The sequence below is a fragment of the Solanum verrucosum genome, unplaced genomic scaffold (assembly GCF_900185275.1).
Source record: "Solanum verrucosum unplaced genomic scaffold, falcon-dt-bn FXZP01000006.1, whole genome shotgun sequence".
Classification (NCBI taxonomy): Eukaryota; Viridiplantae; Streptophyta; class Magnoliopsida; order Solanales; family Solanaceae; genus Solanum; species Solanum verrucosum.
In genome coordinates, this window is record NW_026019841.1 from 241,886 (window position 1) to 254,260 (window position 12,375).

Sequence of the window (12,375 nt, forward strand, 5' to 3'; positions counted from 1 at the left end):
TTATATTCAAAAACATGTATCTCGGATGAATACGAAAATAGTCAGATACATTGTATTTTATATATATATATAAATACATGGTAAAAGACAGATACATATGACAACACTCGGGTACAAGACTGAACAAATTGCGTTAAATACATGCGTAAATCTCCAATAATGCATAAATCTCATATATATATATATATATATATACACACACTTAATAAGATACATTGATAGCGCCTAGATCCGATAGGAGAAGTGATGTGAAGTTTCTAGTTGAGTGTGTAATTGGCACCGTCGTTAGTGTCGATTTTGATAAATCTATTGGGCTTGAAATCTCGGCTTACAATGATAACCATTGTCTCTGCGCACGAGAGGCGTCTCCCCTTGCGAGAAAAAATGATGGGTATGTGGGGAATTGGTTTGAAAGTGGAAAAATCAAAGGCTAAGAATTTGACGTGTTTTTTGATAAGTCGTAGAACATCCATTTTAATGGAGTGTTTCTTTTCGGTGACTATTGATGAAGGGAGGAGAAAGAGGAAGAGTTGAAGTTCTACCCTAACTCATATTCCCTAAGAGAAAGATATTTGATTTTAATTAAAATGTTAATTTTGAAGTTTAAATGTAAAAATAATTAATCAATTCTAATTTTAAGAGATGTGAGTATTTGATTTGTGTCTTTAATAATATATGACATAAAATATTTAAAAATGGAACTCGTGTAGGTAATTATTTGAAAATAAATGTAAAATTAGTAAAGAAATGATTGTGATGTACTAATAAAATAGTTTTATCTTCTTTTTTTTTAATTGAAAACTCTTTTGTTACCTCCAACTCAAATTTGTCCACTGAGTTGGGTGTATTCAGTTGTCAAAATTCAATCGACGGCTATCTGTAGGTATCTATCTATCGGGTTACAACTTTTCCGATCAGGACATGGAGGCGGCTCCATCCAATCCTACTCATAATATCATCTCCACCGCCCCTTCTGCCGCAATTAGTATGAATTCCTCCGTCGCGACCCACCGGAATCCGTTAAGAGTTGACTGGCCGACAGTAGACGGACCACTGGGTCTCTCGGAGCAGGAGTCCGTCGATCACGCGCGTAGATTCTTCAAGTTCGGATTTCTACTTCTTCCTTGGCTTTGGGCTGTCAATTGCTTATACTTTTGGCCTGTTATTCGTCGTCCTAGCTCCTATTATCATCCAGATCTCCGCCGATGTAAGTCCTTTATACTTTTGGTTAAAACCTCTATATAATTGAGACGCATTGCGTAATTTGTCTGGAGAAATCCATCTGAATAACCCCTATGTTAACGCGCATTTCCCAACTGTTCCAAAAAAAATTGAAGGGTTCGAGTTTAAGGGTGAACTCATCTAATTGTATGAAATAGGACATGATATGTTTTTCTAACAAAATGAATACCTATAACCACATTAACTTTCGGATTCCTGTGTAATGATTTCCTTAGTCTTCTTCATTTTTGTATTTTCTTTTTCCAAAACTTCTTTGAAAGAATTTCTTCTTCTTCTTTATTTGAGTCGAGGGGTCTCACTATCCTCCCCACAGCCACTTGTGTAATTACACGGGGTTTGTTATTGTTTTTGTTGTTTTACTTAAAGTGCATCAAATTCAAATTCATAGATAAACAAAAAATTTACAACAATGTAGTTGGAAAAGAATATTGTTCGACTCTCTCAAGTAATTGCCGCCAAATTAATTGGGATGGAATGTGAACTTATATGCTTCTACTGTTTTCATGAGTGTACTATTTGCTTTTGGGTTTTTGGGGTTAATTTGGTCAGCTTCGGCATTATGTTACTGAAGGGAGACGTGTCCTATTTGTGTTGTTATGTATTAGGTAAGCTAGAACCAGCAGTCGTGTGGATCAGCCATGAGATAGTAAAGATAAACCTTACCATTCGGATCTCATTCTGATCATTGAATCTTTTCATGCTATGTTAATTCTTGCTTCTACTTTTGTGCCGCTGCAAGTTTTGTTAAACCTTTCACTTATTTCTCATATGGAATAATATTAGTATATGAGAAAATGAACTCATGAAGGTAATTGTTACTGTAAAACATCTTATCTAGTTGTCTCGTTTAGTCTGATGTGATGTATATTTGATAGTGTTATGTTGATGTGGTACTTGTTGATTGCATTATTAAGGCAATAGATACTTAGATAGTCAAAACTGGAATAAACGCCTCTAGCTCAATAGATTTAGGAAGCTTATTGAACAATTACACTAGGTAGGTGAGAAGTTCACAACCTTTGAGGCCTGGGGCAGGGGGCAGGATTGCTGAAAAGGGGTCTTTAAGTTTTGAGATGCTAAAGTAATATTCATTATACCTGGTACTTCGAATCAATCGCTAGATACTAAAAATCAATTTGTTGGTAACAAAGTTAATGTTAAGAGTGATGACCAAAAAGTGCTTGATATTCAAGAAATATAAATCAAATGTCATCCATGTTATGGAGTTGACTTCTTTGTTTAAATGTAGAGATTTTTTACAGCTGTCTGCATTATGTTTAGCTGGATAACAAAACATTTTACAGATGATTATCTCAAAAGAAAAAATTGAAACATTTTCCAGGTGTGATATACCCTCTTTCTCCTAGGATGGTTATGTTTACATGGAAAACAAATTAAATTTAGTTGGATGATAAGTCATTTCCCCAGAGGTTATAAGTTGTACCATTTTTTATCTTCTAGGGTGGTTAGCCAGATTTTAGAGCACTAGTTTGAGAAGTTAAACAACGGTAACTGGGGCATAACTTAAGAGTGTATAGCAAGCATTACTAAAAAATATTATTACTTATATGAAAAAATGAAGGGAAAAGGGTCAAATATACCCTTATACTATTGGAAATAGTCTATATATACCCTTCGTTATACTTTTGGATCAAATATACCCCTACCGTTATACTTTGGCACATATATACCCCTAATTTTAACGGAGGGACACATGTCAACTCAAGAATCAAATAACCCACCTACAATTTTAAATACCCAATTCCTTTGAAACCCACCCATTTCCTCCGGTGACCCACATTGAACCAAATCAAAAATCTTCTCTTTTGCTTACTTCGATTAAACAACTATTCTTATTTTCAGTAAAAAATCATGTTTAGTATCTGTTTTTGTTTGGGGTAATCTGAGTGCTGAGTTTTGATATTGATCAAAGGTCCTATGGACGAAGCGCAAAAACACAATGCACACTCGGCCAAGTTTGCTTTTGGTTATGGATTTCTGAATCCAGATATCCGGGCCTGAATCATTCTGGTTAGGATTGCTTCTTAATCGGATCTGATTTCTCCTTAGATTAAAAATAAAACAAATCCATTTCCATATTTCCTTTAAAATCAGCACTCAAGCACGACCAAAGCTCACCTTGAAACTCAAGGAAGAAGTGAAAAGCTTATACCATCTAATTGAATAATGGCACAAAGATCACATGAAATTTTATGATGAACTCTTTGCTGATTTTTCAATTTTGCTAATTGTAACTTTTAGGGAAATTTTTGCATCAAGGTGGATAAGATAACTAACAGTAATAATGCAGTAATTTGCTCTACATTCCCAATTTCACTACACTAATTTTCTTAGTTTTTGCTTCAAAGTTAGATAGAGAAAAGAAATATTAATGGATAGAGATGAGTTTCAAGCTAGTGAATCAATGATGAGGAGAAGTTCTTGTAGTTACTATGTCTCAACTAGATGCCCTAGTTAACTTCTATAGTATAACTAGCCCTTCCCCGAACTCCCGCAAGCACTTCCTCATTGAGTTTCACAGTGAACTTTGTGGTGGTTGAGTGTTGATTTTAATATAAATTTTAGATAGAGAAAATGGCTTATGAAAATGGGTTTGGTTCAAGGTGGGTCATCAAAGAAAATGGGTAAAATGGGTGGATTTTAAAGAAATTGGGTATTTAAAATTGGGGTGGGTTATTTGAATCTTAAGTTGACATGTGTCCCTCCATTAAAATTAGGAGTATATAACCCTCAGGGGTTGGCCTGCTGGCAATTGACTTGAGCCTTGGGGTTTGCTCCCTTTCAAGGTCTCAAGTTCGAAACCCAGTGGGTGCAAACAATTTCTGAGGGCCATCGGACTGGGTAAAACCTGAATTAACCGTGGTGCACTTGCGGGAAACTCCTTGCCGAGGGCCTGTGCACCCCCGGGATTAGTCGGGGCTCAAAGAGACTCGGACACCCGGTGCAAATCAAAAAAAAAAAAAAAAAAAAAAAAAAATTAGGAGTATATATGTGCCAAAATATAACGGCAAGGGTATATTTGATCCAAAAGTATAACGGTATGGGTATATTTGATCCAAAAGTATAATGAAGGGTATATATAGACTATTTCCAATAGTACAGGGGTATATTTGACCCTTTTCCGAAAAATGAAATAGATGAATTTGAAACTAGTTTGCTAGAGAAAGCTTGAATAAATATGCGTGTAGAAAATAATTATTGTTTTGGGGTTAGTGATTTTATTAGCTTTGACTACACAACTTGTAATGAATGCTTCATTTTTGGTGAGAAACGACTTAGGAGTTGTTTGGTAGGATGCATTAGAAAAATATAATGCATGCATTAGCTTTGTGTACTACTAATACCTTATTTGATATACTTTTTCAACCTATGTATTATGGAGAGTATTATGCTATGTATAACGAATACATGACGAATCATTGTGTTAGTAATGCAAGGAGTTCAAATGCATGCATTAGTATAGTTAAAGACACAATCGCCTCTGAGAACCTTTTCTACATTATTTACACCATATTTGTGAAGGGTATATTTATGAACATATAATTTTTTATAAAAAAAGAAAGAAATGCATGTTATTTTAATATACCAAATCAAAGAGTGAATAAGAAATAATCTTAGCATAACATATACCAGCATTACTAATGCATTCTCTTCAACACTATTTTTATACACCCTACCAACGACCCCTTAATGTTCTGGCCAAGAAGAAATTGTTGTCAGATTTCAAAAGTGCTAAATTAGGTAAGTGTGCTCTGCTTGTCTGGAAAACAATCTTTCAAGTCTTATCCTCCTTCAAGAAAGATAAAACTGCTTGAGTTGGTGCATTCAGATTTATGTGGTCCAATGAAGACCTTACTTTGGGTGGTGCACTTAACTTTGTTACTTTTATTGGTGATTGTTCAAGGAAACTTTGGTTCTATGTCTTGAAGACTAAAGACCAAGTGTTGGACGTCTTTAAGTAGTTCCAGGCTTAGTTAAGAGTGTTGAGAGAGAAAATAGGAAAGAAGTTGAAGTGTATTCGTACGGATAACAATGAATATTGTGGACTGTTTGACGAATTTGCAAGCAACAGGTATCAACCACCAGAAGACTCCTAAAACTCCTCAGTTTATTGTTTGGCAAAGAGGATGAACAAGACCTTGATGAAAAGAGTTAGATGTTTGCTTTTTGAAGCAAAGTTGTCAGGTTCTTTTTGGGGTGATGCTTTATTAATCGTTGCACATGTTATTAACCTATATTTTGCTATTGCTTTCAAGAGTGATGTTTCAAGCGAAGTTTGGTATGAGAAGGATGTTTCCTATAACAATTTGAGAGTAGCTATTGTTCACTTTCTAAAAATATAGAGCTACATGACTCCAAATCTTGCTCTACTAGTTTCTAATGGAGGACCAAGTTGTTGGCAACACTTGGTTCAAATTTCAGCTTAATCCAATAAGAAAGAAATCATGAATTGCCAAAAGAAGCTGGCTGGTCAGATTTATTTTCATCTGCACTTTCTCTATATATTGTGCTCTACCTCTCTGCCAAACCATTAAGCTGAGAAGTCTTTTGTTGTTGATACCTTGTTGCTTGCGATGTTCGTCAACAATACTCACCACCCTTATCAGTACGAAAACACTTCAGCTTCTTTCCCAGTTTCTTGCTCACTGAATGCCTGAAACTGCTTAAAGACACCCAACACTTGATTTTTAGTCTTCAAGACACTGACCCCAAAGTTTGCTAGATCAATTATAAGTGTTGTGAAAAGTGATTGCCTCGTCGCCAATGGCGAGAGGAGAGGCGAGGCGACCCTTTATCGCCTATTAGCTTTGTAGCGAGGCGATCTTCAAAAGGCGACGCCTATGGCGAGAAAGGCGTCGCCTTTTGTATTTTCTTAAAAAAAGACGACCAATTTAGGATTTTAAAAGTTTAATGGTAATTTTAGGGTTTTCTTTCCAAATTTGCACAGTTGCACTTTTAGACCTCGACTGTGACTCCAACCAGTCAACTCGACTAGACTTCTCCGTCGACCAACGAGACTTTGCTGGCAACTTCAAAGTCCAACCAATACGTATTTCTTCTTTTCTATTTTGTTCTCTAGCTAAGTAACTCTGAAGTCGGAAGAAGAAAAGAAGAAATACGTATTGGTTAGACTTCTTTTCTTTTTCCGACTTCAGAGTTACGTATTTCTTGGAGGAGATGATATTTGAAAGACATTTCTATTTTGTTCTCTAGCTAAGTAGTGCTGACACTTTTCTATTTTAGCACTCTTGAAATCTGACAACAATGTCTTCTTTGCCAGAATATCAAGTCCTTTCTCTATAATCTGGCTAAGCCTCTTATGCCATAACGTTGAAGAGTTATTACACTCTCAATTGCATTCATCATATCAGTAGAAATCGTAGTCTAGTACAGACCATGAGCCACAATTAAGGAACCCTTAGTGAGTTTCCACCACAATATAGTCATGTTACCAGTTTCAAAAAAGAGTTTCCACCACAATATAGATATCTCGAACCAAAGCTTTGGTACAAATTGTTGGTGTTTGAAAAGGTGTGGTTCACACAGCGCAGTAAAAACAAACAGGAACTAAATCCTCTCTCTGTCTTGTGAGAACAAAATATCGAACATTGAAATTTTAATGTGGAAAAACCTCTACAATGTGATGAGTAAAAACAACGGGATCAGAACTCCACTGTATTGATGAGAGAGTTACAAAATTTCTCCAAATTGGCGACAATGTGTGTGTGTGTGTGTGCATTTATATTGTGCTCTACTTCTCTTTTATATTAGTGTTTTTTTTTATTTGCTTCATCTGAAGAATATTATATGCCTATTTAAGAGGTGAATACCTCTCCGGATGTCACTGATGGCATCCACAATTCCAAATTATACTTGGGTGTGTCTGAATTAGGTTTCATGACATCCTTGGCGACTCCGATAACTCTTATATAGCTATCTCTACTTTAATCTACTGGGCGTATTACAGTCTCTATTCGTTTAGGTTTTAGAATGTTTTGAGTTATAGATGTTAGGTGAATTTCATGGTGTTTGCTTTTATGAGAGCTTAGAACAATTGGTTTCATGGTGTTTACTGTTATGAGTTATCATTTTAACTTGGGCCTGCAAGCACTTGTCTAATATTGAGTTTTGAAAACTATGATTTGTAGATGTTGTCAGGTCGGCAATAGGTTTCACGGTGTTTGCTGTTATCCTCTCAAGTTGGGCTCTTACCTTTTCCATTGGAGGAGAGCGTCTATTTGGTCATGCGTGGGACAAGCTAGTAATGTACAACGTTGCTGAGAAATATGGGTTGACGGGGTGGATTTAGGTACTTATTGCATTCATTTGTGGTCAAACCTCGTAGATACAAGATTTGTATATATACTTCCCTTGAAAAAGACTGAGAGACTGGAATATCTCAGTTAGACAGTTACCATGATTCTATTAAGTAGTGAGGAAACCAGGGAAGATATGCACCTTTTGAACTCAATTGTATGCAAAACTCAAAGGTATACATTGCAGGCTGTAGCTTGGAAGTTGTCATTTTGGCTAGTCAGATCTAGATTTTATTATTTCAGTATTTTCTTCATAGGCTTCTTCACCGTTATCTTAGGTAATATAAAAGAAAACCTGACGACCTATTTTCTTATAGGACACAACTTATCGATGCTTCCAATTGAATTTAAAATATGAGGTAAAAAGTGATAATTTCAAAATTCACTGGATCCAATTAGCACAATTGGTCCTAGTTCATCTTTTTCAATATTGAACTAATTCATAAATGTAATAACATAATATGAATGGCTGCTTTCTTTGACGATGTTTACTATGTAACCATAGATGATATGGGAAATGTAAGAGTAGATGATGGAGAGAGTTTAAGTTATTCTAGCCTCCTATATTAAAATGGTCATTTTACATAAACAATACCCTCCCTCTATCTCTAATTACTTGTCCACTTTTGAATTAACACACTTATTAAGAAAACAATTATCATAGTGAATTATTCTTATTAATTATGAAGATGATGAATTATAAAACTTAAAATTTTCAAGAAGTTCTACCTTTTTCAAAATAATTAATTGAGGGTATAATAAGTAAAAAAAATTGTCCTTTCTTTCTTGATTAGTCAAAATTGACAAGTAATTAAGGACAACTAAAAGAAAAGTGGACAAGTAATTAAGGACAGATGGAGTATATATTATTTTCATAACGGAAAAGGGTCATATTTGCCCCTATATTCTTAGAAAAGGGTCATATTTACCCTTCGTTATACTTTTTTGATATATTTACCCTTACCATCCAACTTTGAGGCCATATTTACCCTTCATCCGTTAAATTTCCATATTCCCACATAAATTACCTATGTCTACATGGATTTTATTTCCTCCTAAATATATCTAAAACATTATTTAAATTTTAATTGCCCACAATTTTGTTAAACTTCCATTGATTAATTTGGAAGTTTGGAGAGGAATACTAGAGAACATAGAAGTTTAGAGATGGTAATCTGTTTCGTCTCTCCACCACCAAATAGGTCCGATCATCCCAAAAAAATAAATCTTAAACCACTGTTAATTCGTCAGATCTTCATCATCACCGAAAAACTGAAACACCACCCTTGAACAATCAAATCAGATCCACCAAATAAATGTATTTCTGAACAACATTAAATAATCTAGATATATAGAAGTTTTCTAGTAGTTGCGTCGAATTTAGTCTCATCTCATTCCCGTTTCTCCATCAATAACCACCGCGTAACAATCTTGTAGCCACCAGAAACCAACTTGAATCCTCCATCTCCATTGTTGAACTTCACCTCACCCTCTCCACCGTCTGAAACAATCGAAAAAACAGAGCACGTGTAGATTGTTTGTAAAAATTCTACCTCTTTTTTAATCAAATCGAGATTAAAGATGAAAGTTGGATGTACTTAACAAAAAATTATTGGATTAAACGTTAAAAATTGTATTAGTTCTTAATCTTGTTGGTGTATGATGTGAAAAAGGATATATATAATTTTCTATGTTTGTTGTATAAAACGCCCATGGAGAAAAATTAAGCAGAGGAATCAAAGTTGGATTTATTTCGGTCAGTGGAAAGGATTTAATCGTGTGGGCTGAGTTAAAACAATTTAAATAATGTTTAGATTTAATTAGGAGAAAATGAATTCCACGTAGGTGCCACATAGGTAAATTTATGTGGGAATAAGGATATTTAATGGATGAAGGGTAAATATGGCCTCAAAGTTGGATGGCGAGGGCAAATATATCAAAAAAGTGTAATGAAGGGTAAATATGACCTTTTTCTAAAAGTATAGGGGCAAATATGACCCTTTTCCGTTTTCATAATTATCATTTATAGTAATATAATGTATTTTACCATTTATGACATTTTTGGCTCTCTCTCCCTCCTCTTTCCTTTTTTTTTCTTCTAGTTTTTCACTCTCTTTTTTTTCTCGTTTTTCACTTTCTCTTTATTTTTTTTTATTTTTCGTTTCACTCTCTTTAATTCTTTTTTTTTTTTTTGTTTTCTCTTTCTCCCTCTCTCCTTTTTTTTTTCTCTGTTCATCTTTCTATTTTGTACATTTGGTGAATATATAACTTAAATATTTTTAATATAGTTAGAAATATTATATGTGATTTCAAACATTTCGATACTTTAAATTAGTTTACATTTTTTTAAATTTATAGTAATGTATGATTTGAATTGTGTTATAACTATCGTTTATATTTATACAATTTTAATACAGATTTTTCAGAGCTTCACCTCTTTTTTGATAAATCATCACCACCAGACCACCAAATGTTTATATTTAATACAGTTTTGATACAACTTTAATACAATTTCTTAAAACTTCGCCTAATATACAACTAAAACATTTTTAATACAAATATATTACAAGTATTATATTTGAATTTCAAATATTCCGATACTATTTAAATTAGTTTACATTATTAGAAATGTATTACATTTGTTCTACAATAATAATAATACACTTTTGATACAACTTTCAATACAATATTGATACAACTTTAATACAGTTTTGATACAACTTTAAAACAATTTTGATACAACTTTAATATTGTTTTGATACAACTTTAATACAATTTTAATACAACTTCAATACGTATTTATATCAAATGGTTATTAAAGCTAAAATTATGTCATATATGGTAATAAAAATAAAGTGACACTTAAAATCGTAATTAATCAAATAAAATATATTATTTATGTAAAAATCCCTACTAAAATTAGCTATAGAGTCCGTATTAGCACAAGTCCAATATATGTTATTTATTTTAGGGTTAATATATATATATATATATATATATATATCTTACCTAACATTCTATGCAACAATCAATCTATGCATATAAAAGGAAATAGAGGTCGGTCGAAAAATATTACCTGACATTCTCAATTTGATTTTTGTTTTCTTGTTCGTGCAATGTTGTTCTCTTTGTGAATTGGGTGTAAAGGCCGCAATTATTTGTACAATGACTAAAATTAGAGTAAACCTCATTTAATTTATTTTAACACATGGATCAAGTGACATAGATTATTAAGTAAATTATGAATTTGATCCATTAAGTAAATAATATATTTATTTGAAAATGATGCAATTTTAACCCATTAAATAACAATAGGGACATTTTTGACCAAACTATTGAGACAAAGATATTCGTAGACAAGGATTATTGATGTTATATTATTTTGAATATGTAAAATGCATATATGAAAGTGTATTTTTGTGTAAACTTAAGTATTTGTTCAATATAGTTTTGCATCAATATATAGTTGCAAATGCTTATAATTGTGTATCTTTATACGTCTTATCACTTTGAAGTGTAAAATATTAAGCCGGTACTCAAGCACGGGCCATGCCCCTCTAATACATTTATAAGAGATTATTGTTATCATTATTTAGACAACTTACAAAAATAAAATAAAAATTGCTAACTTCCAATAGCTAAAAGTAATCACATTAATTAGCAAGATCTTTCGGATCACATTAAGGGTAGCTTCTGATTTCTAAAGTTGTTTCTGCCCTAACCCCACACCCGCACCGCACCACATAAATTATGTATTTTTTAATTTTACCCCGTCCCGCAATCACATTTATCCCAACCCGCCTGTCCCGCATATGCTTAAACCTGCCCTACTTCGCACCCATTCCACTCCATTGCCACCTTTAGTTGACGACATAGTATTGATTGAGGAGACACTAAACAAAGTTAATGCTAGGTTGGACATTTGGAGATAAACTCTAAAGTTTAATGAGTACAAGTTGAGTAAGACCAAAATGAAATATTTGGAGTGCAAATTCAGTGTTGCATTGAATGAAGTGGATGTGAAATTAAGGTTTGTACATAATATTTTAAAGAGAGAGTTTTAAGTATCTTGGGTCCGTAATTTAGGATAGTAGAAATATCGACGATGATGTCATACACCGCATTGGAGTGACATTAATGAAATGGAGGTATGCCTCTACAGTCTTGTGTGATAAGAAAGTACCCCCTAAACTTAAATATAAGTTTTACACCATAACGATGGTTATACCATCTTTGTTATATGCAGTGGTCATATTCAGTCATCTTTGTTATATAAGTTTTAATTCGGTGTACATGTTATTCTTGATTGATGTTGATCTTCCTGTTTCTGATTCTGAGAACTGGTACATACCATTTATCCATGCTAATATATGTTTTTATTCAATTTCAGAGTTTTAAGAATATTTTTTTCCTACTCTTTTCCATTTAATCTAAATTATAGCTACCAATTATATATATATATATATATATCCTTTAACTTAGTTTTAATTGACGTTTATACCATTTAAATTAGAGTGTACATAAGTAAATGCTAAAACTTGTATACTATTGGACAAATAGACACCTATCATATGTGGCATCCTACCTGACAATTTGCAGTCCTACAAGACGTCCTACTATATAATGTCTACTATTCAATTTTATACAAATTTAAATATTTACTCATATACATTCAAAATTGAAGGGTACATATGACAACTAATGCCAAGTTAAAGAGAACGTTTATGTATTAATCGATCATTTTGTTCTTTTACATGCATATTAAGAAATCATAAATAAGAAGATAATTTTACTA

At 33.2% G+C, this 12,375-nt stretch overlaps 1 protein-coding gene across 1 annotated transcript; it reads left to right on the forward strand.

Moving 5' to 3' along the window:
• The first annotated feature begins 839 nt into the window (after nucleotides 1–839).
• Nucleotides 840–7,788, forward strand: LOC125816185 (probable gamma-secretase subunit PEN-2). The gene is made up of 2 exons (XM_049495777.1): nucleotides 840–1,207; nucleotides 7,413–7,788. Exons 1-2 carry the CDS (start codon nucleotides 922–924, stop codon nucleotides 7,571–7,573), a joined length of 447 nt encoding a protein of 148 aa, XP_049351734.1. The 5' UTR covers nucleotides 840–921; the 3' UTR covers nucleotides 7,574–7,788.
• Nucleotides 7,789–12,375: the final 4,587 nt, after the last annotated feature.